The following is a 22,088-nucleotide window of genomic DNA, read 5'->3' on the forward strand; positions in this document are numbered from 1 at the left end:
TAGGGATTTAGCTTAGTGGTCGTGTCCTACAGTCAGCGTGTGCTCTGATACTATCTTGTAGCGACCAGACCTCAAACGGTCCAATCTCTGTGCTCCGGTGTCATCCCTGGATCAGTAATGCTGACACCACACAGTACTTGAAGGATTTATAACAGAGCATCAATCACACACTTATTACATCGAGTGTCTCAAAAGAGAACTTATTACAATAAATATGGCTTAAGGCCATCTAATAACAATAACAGCGGAAGGCTTGGAAGATAAGTGAGTCCATCAACTCCAACGGCATCACTGAGTATAGAACCACGACCTAAAGGCACCTTACTCGTCGTCTGAAAAGTCTGCAACATGAACGTTGCAGCCCAAAACGAGTCAGCACATGGAATATGCTGGCAAGGTAACACATAGAGAACAATGAAGGAATAAGGCTATACTACATGCATATTTGGCTGGTGGAAAGCTCTATGGTTACAGTTTTGCGTAAAACCAATTTTTCCCTACTGCAAAGGAATACATTTTATTTAACTATCATGGTGGTTGTTAAACATTGAGAGTGTAGACACCCTCTCAATCCCAATTAAACATCATCATTAAAACCCAACAAAATTAATTAGAGTAACATGATGAGATTCACATGATAATCCAAGAATTAGATACTCAAGTTGTCCATAACCGGGGACACGGCTAACCATGATTAGTTTATACACTCTGTAGAGGTTTGCACACTTTTCCCCACAAGACTCGATCTCCTCCGTTGGGATTCTCACACTACATGGTGTTTGAGAAACGGATGACCGAGACATAGTCTTTCAGAAGCACTAGCACCATACGATCGGGTAGATCGTTACACCTACTTTCCCCTACATCTTCTAGTCTACCACTGTAAAAGTTCGCACACCTTAGTCAACTATGCTAGAGCCCATAGTAGCTTGTGGATGCACACGAAAGTTTCTAGTATGAATAATCTCATGATCCCTTTGAGCCTGAGTGGCGGTCCAAAAGAAAAACAGGCAATCGCTGGAATACCCAGGTGCCTCAATCCACCCAGATGTGTATTTAAGTTGCCACCTTAGATAAACCATTAATTTAACAAACTCACATTTGTCATGGATACACTCACCCAATCCACGTCTACTAGCATAGCATGGCATAATAAGCAAACGTAGAAGTAACTCCCAGAGGTTTGATAATAACAGGTAATAGGTACTACCTCGTCTACTTCCCAAACCCACAATTTAATTAGATCCTAATCATGCAATGTGTGAGGGTTGATCTAATGCAATAAAAACTGGGTAATAGGAAGTATGATCAAAGTGCTACTTGCCTTGATGATGATCCGCAAAACCTAGCGATTCGAAGTAGCAAGCGGCGCACTCCGAGTACTCTATCGCAAACAAACAAGCATACAATAAGTACTCAACTAATGCACAGGTAAAACCCAAATAAGAGATCTAACTAGAAAGTTCAACTTAAGAACTCCAGTTGGCAAAAAGAATCAAATCGAACAAAGCAACGAAAGACAAACGGCGAAAGAAACAAGCTTCATTTACTAATCTGGATCTAGGTCAAATTTTACAGAGGCAAAAACTTGTTTCAGTTGGTTAAACGGAAAGAGGGTTTTGAGACGAAACTCCAGGCGCTTGAATCGCCTGATTCCGATAAACGAGCGAAAAGTTATACTAGAACGAAAATCGGATCAGAAATCGTGATCAGAAAAATCGCGGAATAAATCCGAGAAAAAGAAAAACGATGAACAGATTAACGAACGAACATTCGTTATCTGGATCTAAACGATGAACGTGTTTGTTAAAATGAACGAATGAGCGAACGCTCGCTAATTAAACTAAACCGGAAAAAAACCGATCTATCTAAAAAACGGATCTAAAGAAACCGAACGAAACCCGGCGAAAACCAACGGTTTTCTAAAAAAAAGGCGGCGGCGAGATCGACCTCGGTGGCGGCAGGGGGCGGGGCGGCAACGACGGGCGGCGCGCGGCAGCGGCGGCGGCGGCAGCTGGGGTGGCGGGCGGCTTGGGGCTAGGGTTTGGGGGCGGCGGCGGCTCCTTTTTTTTAAATTATTACGCGCAGAAAAACAAACAAAAGGAATACTAAACGGACTCCAAAAATCCCGAAATAAATTTCCCCGGCTTCTAAAATCAAGCCGCATAGGATGAACATTTATTTGGCGCCTAAATGCAATTTTGAAAAACGCGCATTTTTCCTAAATTCAATAAAATAGCAAATAAGACCAAAATAAAATCTTATTTGATTTTATCATTTAAATCCTCAATATTTCTTTATTTTGGGAAAGTCATTTTATCCCCTCTCTCATATTTTGATAATAGAAATAATTTAAGATAAAAATAAATAAAATCAAATGATTCTATTTTCAAAATTTGAGAAAACTCAAATATGAAAATAACGAAATCCCCAACTCTCTCCGAGGGTCCTCGAGTTGCGTAGAATTTCTAGGATCAACCCCAAAATGCCAATAAAATATGATATGCAAAGATGATCTATTGTATAACATTCCAAATTGAAAATTTGGGATGTTACAACAATATAGATCAAGTGCAGCTTTCAGAGCTTCTGCCCTTTGTTTGTTAGCTTTCATAAGAATTAAGGAATCATCCGCAAAGAGAAGATTAGTTATCGATGGGGCGTCTCTACAAACTCTTACAATGTCAAATTCTGACTTAGTATGAAGAAAATTGCGACCATTTTACTAGAGAGTCCAGAACGCAAGACCATGCTTTATATGAGCAAACCTGCTCGTACCAGGCCTGGACAAGCCTCAAAGTTGCATTTCCAGGCGTGATTCTTCGCGGATTTTGTCCATGTTTCTTCCTACTACTTCATTGGCCATAAAAGGATGTTTCAGGAAAAGGTTGGGCTCACCTAGAGGCTAGAGTCCTTGGATCAAAGGAGAGGTGCTACATCAATGGAGGAGGTTTTGGGAGAGCTCTTGTATATACAACTCCAACCCTAGACGCCACCATCATTTAATTCGACAACCATCTATTATCCATTTCTCCACATCCAGCCACCGTCCATATCAAAAAGCACTTGGAGGTTGTGCCAAGCATGCATGTCCATCGTTGCAATCTTGGAGGAAGACCAGAAGGGAGTCGCCGTCGAAAGAGCACAGCCGTGGTGCGCGGTCATGTGCCACCGCATCATTTTCACCAACACCCCTTCTCCTTCCCTCATCACGGTCTCCGTGATGGGTTGTAACAACTCTTGAACCCCCTTTGTATGTGATGTTATTTGAGTAATTATTGGCTATGGGTCAGCCAATGCATCATCTATTTATGTGTGCCTTCTCCGTGTTGATTATTTACCTTTGTGGTAACTTAGTGATTGGACGTCCGATCCATCGATGTAGTTGAAAACGTTCAACTCCCTAGGCCACACGTGAAGTTGATAGATAGTTGCGCAAACCGAGAGACCTCCACGTGACAAGCATCAATATCCTGAAGGAACACAATTATTCTAGAGATCACGATTGTTCATATAACTTATTGCCTTCGTTCCGGTCCTTGTGGTCATGATGTCTTTCTGTTATCCACCATTGGTATGGGATGAGAACAAGGATAATTGAGTTGTCTCAAAATGGTGCGGCTTGAGAGACAATTTATGTGAGATATCGCCACCATCGGTCAATCACCATATCCTATAATGCAAGGAATAGACTTAGCAGTATGTGCTAATGGTCGAAAATCTTAACCCCAATCAGCGCCAAAGCCAAAGGAGGCGTACCAAAACGCCAGTGTTCTCATCTAAAGCATCACATATTTCTCCGTCGTCTATTTTCTCATTTTACTTTAGTATCTTTTTTTCATTTGTTATAGTACCTTATTTTAATTCTCTCTTTTGAGATTTCCGCGTGAACTATTTTCAAACTCCTGTTTGGGCGTAAGCATAGTTCGGTAAGTCACGACACAACTGCGCGGATAGTAGTGACTACCTTTTCACTCTCTGCGGGGTCGACAAACCTTACTTGTCACAAAATTGCTACATTGATGCACTTGCAGGACATCAACGGCTGGTCTGATTCTCCCGTCGATGGACAGTGGCCCTGCATTGATATTAGATAGTGGTCATGGTGGGGCAACATAGGGGGTGTCCAGAGTGGGAAGGTTGGCATGATGGATGGTAGGCTCCGATGTGGTCGTCCCTCCCATCACCGACGCAGATGGAGTTGGTCGTGGCTTTGACCCCCTCCTACTCATCCCTCTTTCCCTGAGATGGTACTTCCTGGTCTTAGATCTAACATTGTTTGAGGTAGAGCAGTCGCTGGCGACTCCACCAGTGGCTGGGGTGCCGGTTCCTTGGTTGGTCTCAGGGTTGCCTGGATGTAGGGTGGCTACCCTGTCGTGGGGGACGTGGTGTTCGTGGGCGAAGCACGCTGCTTGGGTGTGGGCTGGCGGACATGGTCCTTGGTGTGCTATGTGGTGTCGTGGTGGTGCAAGAAGCACTATGGTGTCTAGCCACACCTCGATTGATGAAGGCATGTGTGCGTAGGGATGATTATCTTGTCTGGAACCTACCAGCCGCCAACCACGATCCACAGTCTTTCGGATGCCACCGACATTTGCATCCGCTTTGTCCGCCAACCACGATCAACCGTCTTTCAGATGCCACCGACATAAAACACTATCTGCATCTGCTCCGGATGCTCCGAAGGGGAGATTTATTTATTGTTTGGTTGAAAACGATTGCCTCATGAGTCCATGCTAGTGCTCTCTCGCTCCGGCGCTCCCCTCTCGCTCAGGCGCTCCCCCTTCCCTGCCGGCAGCCACTCCGACCCCAGCGTCCACCCTCTCCCTTCTCCCCCGGGTGCTCAAATCTCCATGGCGTCCGATGGAGGCAGCCCCTCCTCGGTGTCCTCCAGGATGCAGCCCATCGTCTCAGGGCTGGGGCTCTCGGAGTCGTCGGGCTCCGCTGGATCCTCGGCGCGGGTCCGTGAGGCCACACACGATGCTGCACCTATGCCGGTGGCGGGCTCAGTGGTGCCCTGGCGCAGACCCGGCCCTTCCTACAAGGCCATGTGGTGCAGGCGCAAGGCGCTGTAGAAGTAGGCCAGGGCAGGCATATCTGGGCCTCGCTCGCGCTCGCTGTCGTCTTCCCCAGTGAGGTGGGAGGTTCCGGCGGATCTCTTTGGCCTGTGCTTCAAGTGTTTCCGGGAGGGCCACCGGAGGGAAGACTGCACCTTCAAGCCTCTGTGCATTCGTTATGGGCTCGAGGGCCACATATCGATGGAGTGCAAGCAGCTGCGCAGCCCCCGTTCGGAGGAAGAGCTCCGACGTGATGCCATGGCCAAGGTGGCGCGCTCCTCTCAATAGCTGCTGCCTGCTCGGCCTGCGAACAGGCTGTCGCCGGCCGCTCGGCAGGCCTCTCCGGCGGAGAGGCCCTCGCCAGCGCCGGCCTACACCGCACCTGTGGGGCTCAGCCAGGCACTGCCAGCCACTGTACGAGACGTTTGCATCCTTCTCCGCTCTACGAAGATCGATGACCTTGAGCGCCGGCTCAAGCTTGCGGTGGTGGCATACGTCGGCGGGTCCCGACCGCCGGTGTCATGCCTTGATGTTGCGAAGGCCATCGCGACGGAGTTGCGCATCCCGCGCCATCGCTTCTCCATGCACAAGTACCCCTAGGAGGATTTCCTTGTGGTGTTCTCATCACCTGACCTGCGAAACAAGATTCTGGCTACGGGCTCTGTCGGCCGTGGCGCGTTCAAGCTCTACATTTGCCCATGGCTGAGACAAGCCCAGGCAGTCTCGAGGATGATGCGCACGCAAGTGGATCTCATGATCGAAGGTGTCCCTTCTCACGCCTGGACCTGGGATACAGCGACGGAAATTCTGGGCACAGCGTGCCTGGTGGAGAGTCTCGCGCTGGAAACTACCAATAGGGAGGACCTGTCTCTATTCAAGATGCGTGCTTGGTGTGTGGATCCTGACGGTGTGCCGACGGACAAGCAGATCTGGGTGCCAGAGCCGGAGGTTGATTAGGGACCGGCGACACGGATGCCGACTTCTCAGCAGCTCTTGGAGTACAAGGCACTAATCCACATTAGTCGGAACAGGGAGCATGAGGGTCCGGGGACCTGGATGCGGCCGCCCAGCTCTGATGGGAGCGGCCAGAGCGGCTTGCCGGACGACTCAGGAGATTTCTCCGGCTAGGGAGAATGGAGAGTCCTGCCTTGGACGCGGGGCGTGTGCGATCACCACGGCTCGTTCAATGGTCACCACGAAGGCACGTACAGGCAGGCACTTCTGGAGCACGTCGGGCCTTCCAACTGGCGAATCCCTCCCATGGTGGTGGGCGCCGCCGCTGTGCACCAGGACCGCCAGGACACCGATGCCTGACTGCAGGATGAGGCCATGCCTGCTAATACTCAGGTGCTTTTTGACCACGTGCCGGTCCCGCAACCACTTTTGTTTGAACTTAGGCAGGAGGATAAGAGCGAAACGAATCAGGAGACTGGAGCCGTTTTGGAGTTCACTACTAGGAAAATGCTTATACATAGAATTTTACCAGTAGTGTCTGTTTTGGAGCCCACGCTACTGATAATTACCAGTAGCGCTTGTTATAAAACGCGCTACTGGTACTACTTAGCAGCAGCGTGGGTTTTCAGAGGGCATGCTACTGGTAAGTTTATCACGCCACACCACCCAATCAAGAAATATTGGCAGCATTTGTCGTCTAACCAGCGCTACTGCTAAATGAATAGCTAAAGCGTAGATGAGACACCCACGCTACTACTGAGCGTGTCCACCGCCGCACCATCTAAAAAAACTCTCTCTGACGAATCTCACCCTCACCCCTCTCGGTCGAGCACCTCTCCCCCACCGCTCGATCTCCTCGCCGCCGCCGCCGCCACCCATGCCGGCCGGTTCCGGCAAGCTCCGGTCGCGCGCAACACGGCCCCAAGCTCCCCAAGCTCCGCCCCTCCCTCCCCTCCGTCCAGATCCGTGCTACAAGGCCTGCACACTTGCCCGCGGCTAGGGTTTCGGGCGCCCCTGTGTTCTTGCTGCCGAGTGCCCAGGTCAGCCGCCGGCCAACGAGCAGAGCCTAACCTTGAGGCCTACATGCGCTTCCTCGTTGACAGCAAGCTCATCTTCCAGATGCCTGAGAACATCGTTGACCGCATCGCCGTCCCATGCTGTGAGTCAGTGCAAGCAAACTCGTCCTTCCATGTGGTTCTGTGTAACTAGTCAATTTGTTGCTGCCTCTAGCTAGTGTGTGGCGGGTTGTGATTTCTTGCTACAGTCTATTTTTGGTCGCAATAATCCATTCATACTTCTTTCTGCTAGACTAAAATCGAATGTACAGACCAAGAGCCAGGATTCAGAGACAGGAAATTACTTGAACTTGTGAAATCCATGGTTGTTTACTTTGACCGCCTTCAGGTATGCAACAAGTAATTTGTGAATGAACAAACAATAGGGGCCTTTAGCTGTATAGTTGTATTAACAGTAACAAGTAACAGTGTGTGGTTACTCAGTTCGAACTGGAAAGCTTTAGCTCAGTAGATGTACTTTGTTTATTCTGCTTAGAACAATAAATGGCGTAACTACTTGAATCTCATAGTGGTTATGCGGCATATTATCTAACCTTTTTATGCCGTAAATTATAGTTCCCTAGGAAGGAGCCGGAACATTTCTTTCATCATTGTTGGCTCGATGCTGCCGATTGACATTTTAGTTATCTCTACCTATCAGATGTCGGCCACACAACATTGCTCTCGTCGATCTCGAAGCACGCGCCGTCGTGGCCTGCCTCCGGCTGCTTCAGCAGGCCAAGGAACCGGAATGCGCCCACACCCGGCGACCTAGGCATCTCCATCGACCGTCCGATTGTTACACCAAGACCACCTCAGCAAGCGCTGCCTCACCCGGCTTCCTCAATTCCACTCCGGCAGAGCTGATGGTAAGCCCCTCCTCTGATCCCTCTCATGCCTTGCTTTCTTGCTTACGAGCCGTGGTAAACTCTGAATTTCGTTGCTTGCTTTCTTTCTTCAGCAGGCCAAGAAACAGGGAGTGCCGACAATAGAACTTGTATGTGCAGTTTCAGTCACTGCTTGCTACTTTCAGTAGCTAAGTAAGTTCAGTTCAGTTGATTCAGTCACTGCTTATTTCTTCAGTAGCTAGATAAGTCCAATTTAGTTGTACTGCTCGTCAACTGAATTGGCCAGAAGTGAGCTTTGTTCTTGCTGCGGCCTTGCATATTTCAGACATCGAGAGTGTAGATCACAGCCTCAAAACCAACATAGTTGAGCAGTACACAAATCAAAATCAAAGAGTTTGTACTGGTAAACTCCATTTTGTAAATCAAGCATGGCAAGTTTTGCAAATGAAATTCAAAGAACTACTAGTAAAGTCAAAATCAAAGAGTTTAACATGGCAAGTTTTGTGTAGTTGAACTTCTCCATTTTGCTTTTGTCTTGCTGGAGTAGTTGTATTGAAATTCAGTTCTGTAAAACTAATGTGATGGGGCTGCTTGATCAGGAGTAATTGGAGTAGTTGTGCAAGTCAGGAGTAGGTTGAATAAATTTTTTCACTTTTCTTAATGTGATGTTGCTGCTGTACTCCCTAATTCACATTGAAATAGGAGTAGTTTCTTAATGTGATGCTGTTGTTGCTTTTACTCCAGCAGTTTTCTGTAGTTGTATTGAAATAGGAGTAGTTTCTAAATGAATCTTTTTCTTTAGTTAAAACTAAATGAAAACTTTTTCAGTTAATCAACTAGTAGACAGCTTAGAGAATCAACTGAGACTGTAGCTGCTGAAAAGAAAGTCAATGATCTAATTACTTCTTCCTCTAAAAAGCAGAAACCTGCTAAAGTTTCCCTCCCCCTTTTACAACTGTTCTGTGTTATGGTGCAACTTCATTTGTATTAAGTTATCATATAGTTGATGAGAAGTTGGATAGAGAGGCAAAAATAAATATATTTATTGTCAGACATCCAACCTGTATATTGCCGTTTGTCAGTTTACTTATAGTCCACACTATTTTTATTTTATGCACAAGTACCTTTTTACACACCATCTCACTTTTGGCAATTGTGTTTTCCGTGATCATTCCTTCAGTTGACTGCAAGTACTTGGTACGGGACAATGTAATATTATGAACTTTCAGGAAGTTAGCTCGCGTGCGGCGGCTGCGGCGGTGCTGCGGCGGCGACGGCGACATCGACATCGACGGGGCTGCGGCGGCGACGACGACATCATCATCACGGTGGTGCGGTGGCGACTACGACATCAACACCATCAACACGGGCTTGTGGAGGCGCCGATGCCGACGACCTATATGCGTGGTATATATTGTGTGTGTGCGCGCGCACACGTGCGCGTGTGTGGGTGTGCGTGTGTTAATTATCTACATCAGATATGTATGATTGATGATTGACTGTTTGCATAACATGTACGTATTGTGAAATGCATGTCTAAGCTGAAATAGGTAAACTTTTATTTTTTTAAATCCTAATTTGTTACTAGTAGCGTGGGTGTATCATAGAAGCGCTACTGCTATTCCTTTACTAGTAGCGTGGGTGTGGAATACTAGTAGCGTGGGGCACCAGCGCTACTGGTATGTCTGTTTAGCTGTAGCGTGGGGTAAAACACACGCTACTGCTAAAAATAGTTGTAGTGTCATATCAGTAGCGTGGGAACCTACGCTACTGGTAGTCCAAAAACCCACGCTACTGGTAAGGTTTTTCCTAGTAGTGGTTGGCTAAGCTGGGCCACTTGCGACCGTGATTGACAACAGGACAACTCTAGAAGGGTTGGTGGATCCTGAGGAGATCAGGTCGGGGACATCGATTGCAGCAGAACAGACCGTTGGTGGTCAGGTGCTGGCCAACCGCGACTCGACTCTGGTCGTGTTGGGCCAGGGCGAGGCAGATCGCGTGGACGCCACACTGGCGCACGTCTTGGCGGTGGGACCACAGGAGCGGGAGGATATGGGCCCGACGGCACCACATGTGGCTGGCCGAGGGGACCCAACATCGGATACCTTGCACATCGCGCCCGAGGCGGATACTGGGGCAACCGACCCACATGCTGGAGGACAGCTGGCTCTTGAGGTCGCGCGGGAGCTGGGACCCGCGGACCCTGGTGCTGAGGTGACCACATACGGTGCATGCATGCACGACGAGGCCCTGGAAATCACTGTGCCGCAGCTGGGAGGGAGGGATGCTTGCGCTTTGGACACGCCCCTGTCCAACAAGGACATCATCGCCCATGGAAACATCAAAACTTTCCGCGCCAGACTTCTTAAGAAGCTTGCTCCACCGCTGCTCAAGGAATTTGAAGGGCCGCGAGGGGTCCGTGCCGGCCAGGACCCATTCACACCGTGGCATGCCACCAGATCAGGGTGCTCGATTGGACAAAGGAGGACTAAAGTGTCGGCAGCTGAAGCGGTCTTGCTAAAGGCGTTGGGCTTTGATTGTGATGATCTGGCGGTCTCGGAAGATGCGCTAGATCAGCTTCACACGGTGTTTGACTCACCACTCCAGGAGACACAGCTGAGAGCAATCGTGGCGATCTTCAGGAAGGCGATACCACTAGACCTAGGAGGTGACTTGGAGAGTGCGTCACCTATCATGGTTTAGACGCAGGGGGCCGGTCGACGTGGAGGCGCTCCTGGCCATGTCGTATGCAGGAATGGAGTTGGTCTGTTGGAACGTGCGTGGTCTAAATGGACCAGCTAGGAGGAAGACTTTACGCGAATTGGTAGATTCTTTACATGTGGTGATTTGTTGTGTCCTAGAGACCAAACTTGAAAGGGTGGACCAGTGCACGATTCTGCAATGTATGAGGCCTACTTATGATGGCTACACCTATTTACCAGCGTCTGATACTAGGGAAGGGATCTTTATCGCTTGGGACTCCACCAGGGTGCAATTGACAAATCATGTCAATGATACCCCATTCCATCACTAGCTATGTTTCCCCCGTGGGAGGCACGCCATTTTGAGGTTTGATTGCGCCCAGGAGACTCGGTTGCTCACTCATGAGGAGAGGTGGATCAGGAGAACCATCAAGCAGCTCGTGCTGGGGCTGGCCTCGCTGGAAAGAACAATCACTCGCCTGAGATCTCGCATTACTTGGCTTAGGGAAGGATTTGCAAATACCCAGCTTTTCCACTTGGTTGCGAATGGTAGGAGGACGAAGAACTACATCCTGTCCCTCTTGGTGGATGGGCACATTGTCACGGACCAAGCTGAGAAGGAGGTGGCGTTTCATGAGGCATACAAAGAGCTCCTCGGGAAGGATGTCGCGCGTGAGCTCACCTTGGACCTGGACGCGCTCGACATTGCTAGACTAGACTTATCGGAGTAGGATCAAATCTTTAGTGAGGAGGAAATTTGGATGATGGTCAAGGGCACGCCGACTTACTGAGCGCCGGGGCCGGATGGCTTCATTGGCCTCTTCTTCCAAAAGGCCTGGGAGATCATTAAGGCGGACCTAATTGCGGCGGTGCACAAACTATTCATTGGGAACGGGAGAGGTTTCGGCAGGTTGAACCAAGCTTTGATCACCTTGATCCCAAAAACCCCGGAGGCCTCCACGACAAATGATTGTCGACCCATATGCCTTGTGCACAGCCTTCCGAAGATTTCATCCAAGCTCTTAGAAAATAGGCTCAGTCCTCGCATGGGAGAGCTACTTCATGTTAACCAATTCGGCGTTCATTAAGGGGAGGAGCATCCACGACAACTTCTTGCTCGTTAGGCAAATGGCCTGTGGTCTGCACCAAAGAAAGGCCAAAGGAGTAATGCTCAAGCTGGACATCTCTAAAGCTTTTGACTCGCTATCATGGCCTTTTCTTTTTGAGGTTCTACGCGCGAAAGGGTTCTCAAAGAGATGGATCTCATGGATCGGCACTTTGCTTACATCTGCTAGCTCGAGAGTCATGGTCAATGGATGTGCTGGCGCAAAGTTTATGCATGCCAAGGGGCTTCAGCAAGGGGATCTGGCCTCCCCCTTGCTTTTCATCATAGCTATGGATGTTCTCACCTCGCTTGTCATCAAGGCGCATGAGCACGGGGTTCTCAGCCCTATCACCGGCTATAACCCAATGTAAAGACTTTCCTTGTATGCGGACGGCATGATCCTCTACATCAGGCCTACCAGATCGGATCTGCAACTGGTGAAGGACCTGCTTGGTATCTTTGGAGCGGCTTCGGGTTAGAAAGTGAATTTTGCCAAGTCTGCGGCAATTCTGATTAGATTAGAGGAGGGTGATGTGGAGCTGGTCAGGAATGCTCTACCGTGGAAGATTGACTCGTTTCCGTGCAAATACCTTGGGCTACAGTTAGGCATCAAGCAGCTCAAGAGGAATGAGTGGCACCTGATAGTTGATGCTGCACTTCACATTATGCCCGGCTGGCAACGCGGCCTAGTCACCAGGCCGGGTCGCTCATCTTGGTTAACCAAGTCATGAGAGCTAGGCCAACGCACCACCTGATGGTGGCTGAGGCGCCCAAGTGGGCCCTGGAACAAGTTCATACGGGTTGTCGCGCTTTTTCTGGGCCGGCACGGAAGCTGTAAGCGGAGGCAAATGTGTGGTATCTTGGAAGAGGGTATGTCACCCCAAGCAGCTCGGAGGGTTGGGCATCATTGATCTCCACAAGCACGGTATCACGGTGAGACTGAGGTGGGGATGGCTAAGGAGGACGGACCCGTCTAGACCATGGCAGGGCCTAAATCTCACCGCAGACAAGCAGGTGGCGCAGGCTTTTGGGAGCCTAGTACAATGGCGGGTCGGAAACGGAGGGCACACCCTTTTATAGAGAGATAGATGGTTCAACTGAGGTACGACATCTGAGATTGCGCCCTTGGTGGTGGCCAGAGTCAGGACGCAGGTGGCAAACAAACACCTTATCAGAGATGGGCTTTGTATGCACGCCTGGACAAATGACATCACTGGGGACCTTGACACTGACGCTCTTGCACTGTTCATACGGCTATGGGAGTTTCTGATGGATGTGCAATTGGACCCGTAGTTAGAGGACACTCCGCTTTGGGCCTGGAATGAGTCCGGCAGCTACTCGGCATCTTCGGCGTACACAGTGCTATGTATGGGAGGGATACGGTTCCACTCCTTCGCGGCCATCTGGAAATGTTGGGCATCGCTATCATGTCGAATCTTCATGTGGCTTGCGGTGAAATATCGTCTTTGGACTTCGGACAGGAGAACTAGGCACGGTTAGACAGTTACTGGATACGAATTACTTGGATGAAAAAATCTTTAAACGACCAGAAGGACGGGTTAAACAGTTTGAGGCGAGGTGGTTGAAGGAAGAGACAGTTACTGAAATTGTTAAGGCATCTTGGGAGAAAGCAAGACTTGCCGGGATTGGACCATCACTTCCTGATCGTACGAGAGCAGTACATGCCGATCTACATACATGGGACCGGGAAACTCTAAAGGGACCAAAGGTGAGAATTAGAAAATTAAAAAAGGAATTGGAGATATTAAGGTGGGGCCCATTAAATATGGAGTCTCAAGGTCGTCAGAAGGAAATTATTGTGCTAATTGAAAATATCTTGGATCAAGAGGAAATTTTCTGGTTACAAAGAGGACGGGCAAACTGGTTGATGCATGGGGATCGTAATACGTATTTTTTCCATAATGCTGCCACAGCTAGGAAAAAAAGGAATAATATAAAGAAACTATTAGATGAGTCTGGAAAATGGTTAACAGAAAAGGAGTTGATGAATCACATAACTGAATATTTCACAAAGCTTTTCACATCAGAAGTTCAGCATCTGAATCAAAAAGTTTTATCAATTGTGCGTAAGAGAGTGTCAAACAAAATGAACAATGCTCTACTTGCTCCTTATACCGTAGAAGATGTTCGCAAGGCTTTATTTGATATTGGGGACTTGAAAGCTCCAGGACCAGATGGACTCCATGCTATCTTCTATAAAAGGTTCTGGCCCATGCTAGGGGAAGACCTAATTGAGGAGGTTCTGAAAGCAATCAACACATGTACTATCCCGGATGGTTGGAATGATACTTCAATCATGACGATTCCCAAGATTAACACACCAGAAAAGGTATCCCAATTTAGGCCGATCAGCTTATGTAATGTGGTATACAAAATAATTGCAAAAATGGTGGCCTCTCGATTGAAGATCCTTCTACCAGAAATTATTAGTCCAACACAAAGTGCTTTTGTACCAGGAAGATTGATAACAGATAATATTTTAGTGGCCTACGAATGTTTTCACACAATCAAGAACAAAAGAGAGGGTAGAGAGGGCTTGTGTGCTATAAAACTTGACATGCACAAAGCCTATGATAGAGTCGAGTGGGCTTTTCTGAAGGAGATTATGCTGAAATTGGGTTTCCGTCGAGAGTGGGTTAATTTGATTATGCAATGCGTCACAACAGTAGAATACAAAGTAAGGATAAATGCAGAGAAAAGTGAGAGTTTTAAGCCTACTAGAGGGTTGAGACAGGGGGACCCGCTATCACCTTACCTATTCCTGCTGTGCACAGAAGGGTTGAATGCCTTGCTCTCGCATGCTGAGGAGAATGGGAACATTTCAGGAGTTAAAGTCTGTAGAGATGCCCCACCAGTAACTAATCTCCTCTTTGCGGATGACTCGTTGATCTTGATGAAAGCCAACCAACATAATGCGGTGGCCCTGAAATCAGCACTAGATTTATATTGTGCGGCGTCGGGACAGCTGGTAAGCGTGGAAAAGTCTAGTATTTTCTTTAGCCCCAATACAAAGGTAGAGGTCAGAGAACACTTGTGTACAATGCTCAATATAATGATGGAGGCCCTGAATGACAAATACTTGGGCTTGCCAGCAAATGTGGGCGTTGATAAAACAGACTGCTTTAAATTTCTGATTGAACGCATTGTTAAGAAAATTAGTGGTTGGAAGGAAAAACTACTATCTGCTGGGGGGAAGGAGATCCTGCTCAAGGCTGTGATCCAAGCCATACATACCTACGCAATGTCGGTCTTTAAAATTCCTAAAAAAAATTGTAAAGGAATCATTGACGCGATAACGCATTTCTGGTGGGGAGATGAGGAGAACCAGAGGAGGATGCACTGGATGGCCTCGTGGAAAATGTGTGTACCAAAAACCCAAGGAGGAATGGGATTCCGTGATATCCACTGTTTCAACCTGGCTCTGCTGGCCAAACAGGCATGGCGTCTCCTTGATAATCCTGATTCCTTGTGTGCCACTATTCTAAGGGCCAAATACTACCCTGATGGCGATTTGCTGAATTCCAAGCCAAAACATGGTGCTTCCTTCACCTGGCAAAGCATTATGGCAGGCATTACTACTCTGAAACGCAGCTATATTTGGCGAGTGGGAAACGGACATAACATCAACATTTGGGAAGATGCATGGATCCCAAATTGTGCCACTAGGAAGATTGTGACTCCTAGGAGGGGACAATTGCAAGAGTGGTTGATCTGATTGACCCTGTTTCCAATATTTGGGATGAGGACCTGATTAGACAAACTATGTGGCCCATTGACACTGAACGGATTCTTAAAATCCCTCTTTCGCAACATAACATGTCAGATTTCATTGCTTGGAGTTATACGAAAAATGGTATGTTCTCGGTACAGTCTGCTTATTCCATGGAGTGGAATGATCAGTACGGCAGTAAACTAAAACACTCTAACGGGATGGGGCGAACCACAACTAACCCTATTTGGTGTCAGATATGGAAATTATCCTGTCCGGCAAAAGTCAAATTTTTTATATGGCGTACGTTACATGGCACTCTCCCATGTCGGGCAACACTTGCTAATAGACACATGAAGGTCTCGCCCCTTTGTCCTACTTGCTCTCAGGGTGTAGAAGACACGAAGCATATGCTTTTCCTATGTAATAAAGCAAAGGAGGTTTGGAAGAGGCTAGGAATAGATGAGATTATTGATAGAGCTTGTGAGGTTGATCGTGCTGGAGAGGCGATACTGGAATACCTTTTAGTTCTTCCAGATCAAGATTTGCGTATTATGGGGTACCAAAATATACAAGAAATGATAGCTATTTCAGCTTGGTATCTATGGTGGGAGATAAGGAAATTAGTGCACAAGAAAACAACTCAGAATGCAACTCAGATATCAATGGGGATCATAGCCCTCACATACAATTTTGTAAATGCATCATCTTCAAAGGCGTCCATGAAAAAAGGGGGTTGGCATTGTCCCCCAAGGGGTTTCGTGAAACTCAATGTTGACGCCTCTTTTGACCATGCCATGCTGAAGGGTACGATGGGGGCGGTTTTGCGAGACGACAAAGGTAGGTTTATTGCAGGAGGAAATGAAAAGATTGACCATTGTGTGGATGTTCTGATGGCAGAAGCTTTAGCCCTCAAATTTGGACTAACACTAGCGCAAAGGGCAGGGTGCAACCACCTAATCATCAACTCAGATAATCTGGAGGTGATTGAGACCATGCAGGATGGAGGACAGTCAACGGGTGCGGCAGCGGCAATTTTCGATGACTGCTTCCACTACGCATGTGATTTTATCGTGACTAGATTCGAACATTGTAATAGAGAGGCAAATAGAGTAGCACATGAACTTGCTAAGTTAGCTAGATTTTCTTCAACTTCAGATTGGTTTGAGGAGCCTATCAATGAAATTGTACTCTTCCTCACAAACGATGTATTGGTTATTTCTAATGAATAAAGTTTCCTTTTATTTCAAAAAAATACAAGACCAAGCATCCCCATGCTACCTCTGTGACCATGACGAGGATACCATGGACCACATCCTGCTATAGTGTGTGTATGCCAGACACGTGTGGTATCTTTGTTTCACCAGGATCGGCGTGGATCAAACACGGATTCGAATCCCAGATCACAGATTGGTGGGGCAAGGTGAGGAAGCGGATGGTCAAGAGGAGCAGGAAAGGCTTCGACATGGTTGTAATGTTAATCTGTTGGTCGCTATGGAAGCAGAGAAACGCTAGGGTCTTTGGTAGGAGTGGCACGTTAGATGTTTTCGGCGTGATTGAGGCTATCTTTCAGGAACTGTATTACTGGAAGGAGGCTGGAGTGACTGGAGTGGCGCACATAGTCGAGTAGTACGTAGTGTATTGGGAGTGAAGTGGAGGCGGTGTCATGGTCGACTTGTGACCACATGACTAGCAACTAATCTTCTCTTGTACATATTTTCTCCCCTTCTATAAAGCTATGATACGCCTTTGGCATACCCTCGAAAAAAACGATCGCCTGATCTAGTTTTTAGCTTTTCTAAAGCTCGCTAGCTTCATTAAAATAAGATTTGAATGCTACTGAAAAAATCACTTCCGTCGGACTATTACATACCAAAAAAATAGGACGCCGATAATGCGCTGACGTTCGGGCTATAGGGTGGCCGCGCCGAACGACCTCGTTCGGACTGGTAGCGGATCAAGCCGAACGAAAACATTCAGACATGATCGCTTATCCCCCGAACGACCCCAATCAGCGCGTCCCCTATGCACCTGGTCAGCGCGCAACCCTGACCACGGCATGTCCCACCCGAGGTCATCACCCACCTCCATCCATCCGGATACCCTCCCGAACCCCTCACAGTCCCTTCTTCCTCTCCATCGGCGGCCTGAGACTCCCTCAAGTTGCCATGGCAAGATTCGAATATTTGTAGGCCAATTCGAGCCACCGACCAGGTGAATTCCTCACCCATCCCTTCTGGTCCCCGTCATTCCCATCTCCGTCGCCGGGCACGTGTATCCATTAAGTTTCCATGGCAAGATCGATGACTTGTAGCCCAAATTGAGCCGCCGGCCACATGAATCCCTTACCCCCTTCTTCGCGAGCACCATCCACATCACCCCACCCGCACCCCACCATCTCCTACCCTTCCCATGAACCACTGATCTGTAGGGGGGAAACTGCCATGGCAAGATCTGGGAATATGTAGGACGTGGTTGGTACCGATCTTGGCACATGTAGGTAGTGGCAGTGCATCTAGACTAGGATATGGTTGGGAGATCGACAACAGTTGCCATCCTAAGAGGTGATGGTAGTGATGCAATGCAGGTGTTCAAACAAAATTGTTTCCATGTCCGTGATGTGGTTGTAGCCATGTGTGAAGGAAATATGCCCTAGAGGCAATAATAAAGTTGTTATTTATATTTACTTATATCATGATAAATGTTTATTATTCATGCTAGAATTGTATTAACCGGAAACTTAGTACATGTGTGAATACATAGACAAACAGAGTGTCCCTAGTATGCCTCTACTTGACTAGCTCATTAATCAAAGATGGTTAAGTTTCCTAGCCATGGACACACGTTGTCATTTGATGAACGGGATCACATCATTAGAGAATGATGTGATGGACAAGACCCATCCGTTAACTTAGCATAATGATCGTTCGGTTTTATTGCTACTACTTTCTTCAGAACTTATACAAGTTCCTCTGACTATGAGATTATGCAACTCTCGAATACCGGAGGAACACCTTGTGTCCTGTCAAACGTCACAACATAAGTGGGTGATTATAAAGATGCTCTATCGGTGTCTCCGATGGTGTTTGTTGAGTTGGCATAGATTGAGATTAGGATTTCTCACTCCGTGTATCGGAGAGGTATCTCTGGCCCTCTCGGTAATGTACATCACTATAAGCCTTGCAAGCAATGTAGCTAATGAGTTAGTTACGGGATGTAGCATTACGGAACGAGTAAAGAGACTTGCCGGTAACGAGATTGAACTAAGTATTGAGATACGGACGATCGAAATGTCGGGCAAGTAACATACCGATGACAAAGGGAACAACGTATATCGTTATGCGGTTTGACCGATAAAGATCTTCGTAGAATATGTAGGAACCAATATGAGCATCCAGGTTCCACTATTGGTTATTGACCAGAGACATGTCTCGGTCATGTCTACATAGTTCTCGAACCCGTAGGGTCTGCACGCTTAATGTTCGATGACGATCGGTATTACGAGTTTGTGTGTTTTGATGTACCGAAGGTAGTTTGGAGTCCCGGATTTGATCACGGACATGACGAGGAGTCTCGAAATGGTCGAGACGTAAAGATCGATATATGGGAAGCCTATGTTTGGACATTGGAATGGTTCCGGGTGAAATCGGGAGTATACCGGAGCGTCGGGAGGTTATCGGAACCCCCCGGGAGGTATATGGGCCTTATTGGGCCTTAGTGGAAGAGAGGGAAAAGAAGCAAAGGAGGGGGCGCCCCCAGGCCCAATCCAAATTGGGAGGGGGGCGGCCCCCCTTTCCTTCCTTCTTCCTCCTCCTTGCTTCTCCCCTAGAACCAACAAAGGGAAGGGGGGAATCCTACTCCCGGTGGGAGTAGGACTCCCTTGGGGCGTGCCTAGAGAGGCCGGCCGCTCCTCCTCCTCCACTCCTTTATATACGGGGGAGGGGGGCACCCCATAGACACACAAGTTGATCATTGATCTTTAGCCGTGTGCGGTGCCCCCCTCCACCATAATCCACCTCGGTAATATCGTAGCGGTGCTTAGGCGAAGCCCTGTTCCGATAGCAACATCATCACTGTCATCACGCCGTCGTGATGACGAAGCTCTCCCTCAAAGCTCTACTGGATGATGAGTTCGCGAGACGTCATCGAGCCGAACGTGCGCAGATCGCGGAGGTGTCGTATCTTTGGTACTAGATCGGTCGATCGTGAAGACGTACGACTACATCAACCGTATTGTCATAACGCTTCCGCTTACGGTCTACGAGGGTACATAAACGATACTCTCCCCTCTCGTTGATGTACATCACCATGATCTTGCGTGTGCGTTGGAATTTTTTTGAAATTACTGTGTTCCCCAACAGTGGCATCTGAGCTAGGTTTATGCGTAGATGTTATATGCACGAGTAGAACACAAAGGAGTTATGGGCGCGGGTATATACATATTGCTTGCCGTCACTAGTTGATTCTTGATTCGGCGGCATCGTTGGATGAAGTGGCCCAAACCAACATTACGCGTACGCCTACGCGAGACTGGTTCTACCGACGTGCTTCACACACAGGTGGCTAGTGGGTGTCTGTTTCGCTAGCTTTAGTTGAATCAGATTCAATGAACAGGGTTCTTTCTGAAGATCAAAAAGCAATCACTATACCGTGTTGTGGTATTTTGATGCGTAGGTAAGAACGGTTCTTGCTCAGCCCGTAGCAGCCACCCTAAACTTGCAACAACAAAGTAGATGACGTCTAACTTGTTTTTGCAGGGCATGTTGTGATGTGATATGGTCAAGACATGATGCTAAATTTTATTGTATGAGATGATCATGTTTTGTAACACAGTTATTGGCAACTGGCAGGAGCCATATGGTTGTCGCTTTATTGTATGAAATGCAATCACCATGTAATTGCTTTACTTTATCACTAAGCGATAGCGATAGTCATAGAAGCAATAGTTGGTGAGACGACAATGATGCTTCGATGGAGATCAATGCTTCAAGGCGGTGACGATGGTGATCATGACGGTGCTTTGGAGATGGAGATCAAAGGCACAAGATGATGACGGCCATATCATATCACTTATATTGATTCCATGTGATGTTTATCCTTTATGCATCTTATTTTGCTTAGTTCGGCGGTAGCATTATAAGATGATCTCACTAAATTTCAAGGTATAAACGTTCTCCCTGAGTATGCACCGTTGCTACAGTTCATCATGCCGAGACACCACGTGATGATCGGGTGTGATAAGCTCTACGTTCACATACAACGGGTGCAAGCCAGTTTTGCACACACGGAATACTCGGGTTAAACTTGACGAGCCTAGCATATGCAGATATGGCCTCGGAACACTGGAGACCGAAAGGTCGAGCTGAATCATATAGTAGATATGATCAACATAGTGATGTTCACCATTGAAAACTACTCCATCTCACGTGATGATCGGACATGGTTTAGTTGATTTGGATCACGTGATCATTTAGATGACTAGAGGGGTGTCTATCTAAGTGGGAGTTCTTAAGTAATATGATTAATTGAACTTTAATTTATCATGAACTTAGTCCTGATAGTATTTGCATAACTATGTTGTAGATCAATAGCTCGCGATGTAGCTCCCCGTTTATTTTTGATATGTTCCTAGAGAAAAACTATGTTGAAAGATGATAGTAGCAATGATGCGGACTAGGTCCATGATCTGAGGATTATCCTAATTGTTGCACAGAAGAATTATGTCCTTGATGCACCACTAGGTGACGGACCTATTGCAGGAGTAGATACATAGATTATGAACGTTTGGTAAAGCTCGGTATGATGACTACTTGATAGTTTAGTGCACCATGCTTTACGGCTTAGAACCGGGACTTCAAAAATGTTTTGAACGCCACAGAGCATATAAGATGTTCTAAGAGTTGAAATTGGTATTTCGTACTCATGCCTGTGTCGAGAGGTAGAATACCTCTGACAGTACTTTGCCTACAAGATGGAGGAGAATAGCTCAACTAGTGAGCATGTGCTCAGGTTGTCTGGGTACTACAATTGCTTGAATCAAGTGGGAGTTAATCTTCCAGATAAGATTGTAATTGACAAAGTTCTCTAGTCACTATCACCAAGTTACTAGAACTTACACTACAAAAAAAGACACATCCGTGACATTTTGGGCCAAACGAATTTTTTTCTGTCATACATATGACACTTCTATGACGATAATTGTGACAAAACCCGGTATCATCATAGATGTGGTGGGCTCCTACTTCTATGACAAAAAATCATGACAGAAAATGGGCTTTTCGTCCTGGGCGGGCCGGAGACGCAGCTGCATGACATTCTTTGGGCCGTCCATGACGGAAAAAACCATGGTAGAAGCGAGGGGGAGGAAAATTTCAGGGAGTTCCCGGTTACGGTGGGAGGTCGGGGGCCGAGCGATGCGCGTTTCTCTCGTACACGTACGCGTGTGTGTGCGAGGCGTTGGCTCTAACTGAACCCGAGCAAGGCGTTGGGATCTAACTGAACCCGAGCGATTGCACTGCAGGCTACGCGTTACTGAACCCGAGCGATCAATCGATGGCTGTTAACTGAACCCGATCGAGCGATTCCTTCGCTACTGCTGCTAACTGAAGCCGATCGATGGGATGAACAGTGAGTGTTG

General features: G+C 47.5%; 1 protein-coding gene across 5 annotated transcripts; it reads left to right on the top strand.

The window, feature by feature from the left end:
• The first annotated feature begins 6,802 nt into the window (after positions 1-6,802).
• LOC119268281 lies at positions 6,803-9,485 on the top strand. Of its 5 annotated transcripts, none has more exons than XR_005133074.1 (4): positions 6,803-7,170; positions 7,320-7,415; positions 7,728-7,935; positions 8,028-9,485. XR_005133074.1 is itself a non-coding variant. In XM_037549875.1 (4 exons), exons 1-4 carry the CDS (start codon positions 7,166-7,168, stop codon positions 9,411-9,413), a joined length of 519 nt encoding a protein of 172 aa, XP_037405772.1. In that variant the 5' UTR covers positions 6,803-7,165; the 3' UTR covers positions 9,414-9,485. The 5 variants fall into 5 exon arrangements, 1 of the variants encoding a protein (XP_037405772.1); XM_037549875.1 differs by lacking the exon at positions 7,320-7,415 and having other exon boundaries at positions 8,028-8,063; positions 9,144-9,485; XR_005133070.1 differs by having other exon boundaries at positions 6,803-7,935; positions 8,028-8,106; positions 9,144-9,485.
• Positions 9,486-22,088: the final 12,603 nt, after the last annotated feature.

This window comes from Triticum dicoccoides, chromosome 1A (assembly GCF_002162155.2).
Source record: "Triticum dicoccoides isolate Atlit2015 ecotype Zavitan chromosome 1A, WEW_v2.0, whole genome shotgun sequence".
Classification (NCBI taxonomy): domain Eukaryota; kingdom Viridiplantae; phylum Streptophyta; class Magnoliopsida; order Poales; family Poaceae; genus Triticum; species Triticum dicoccoides.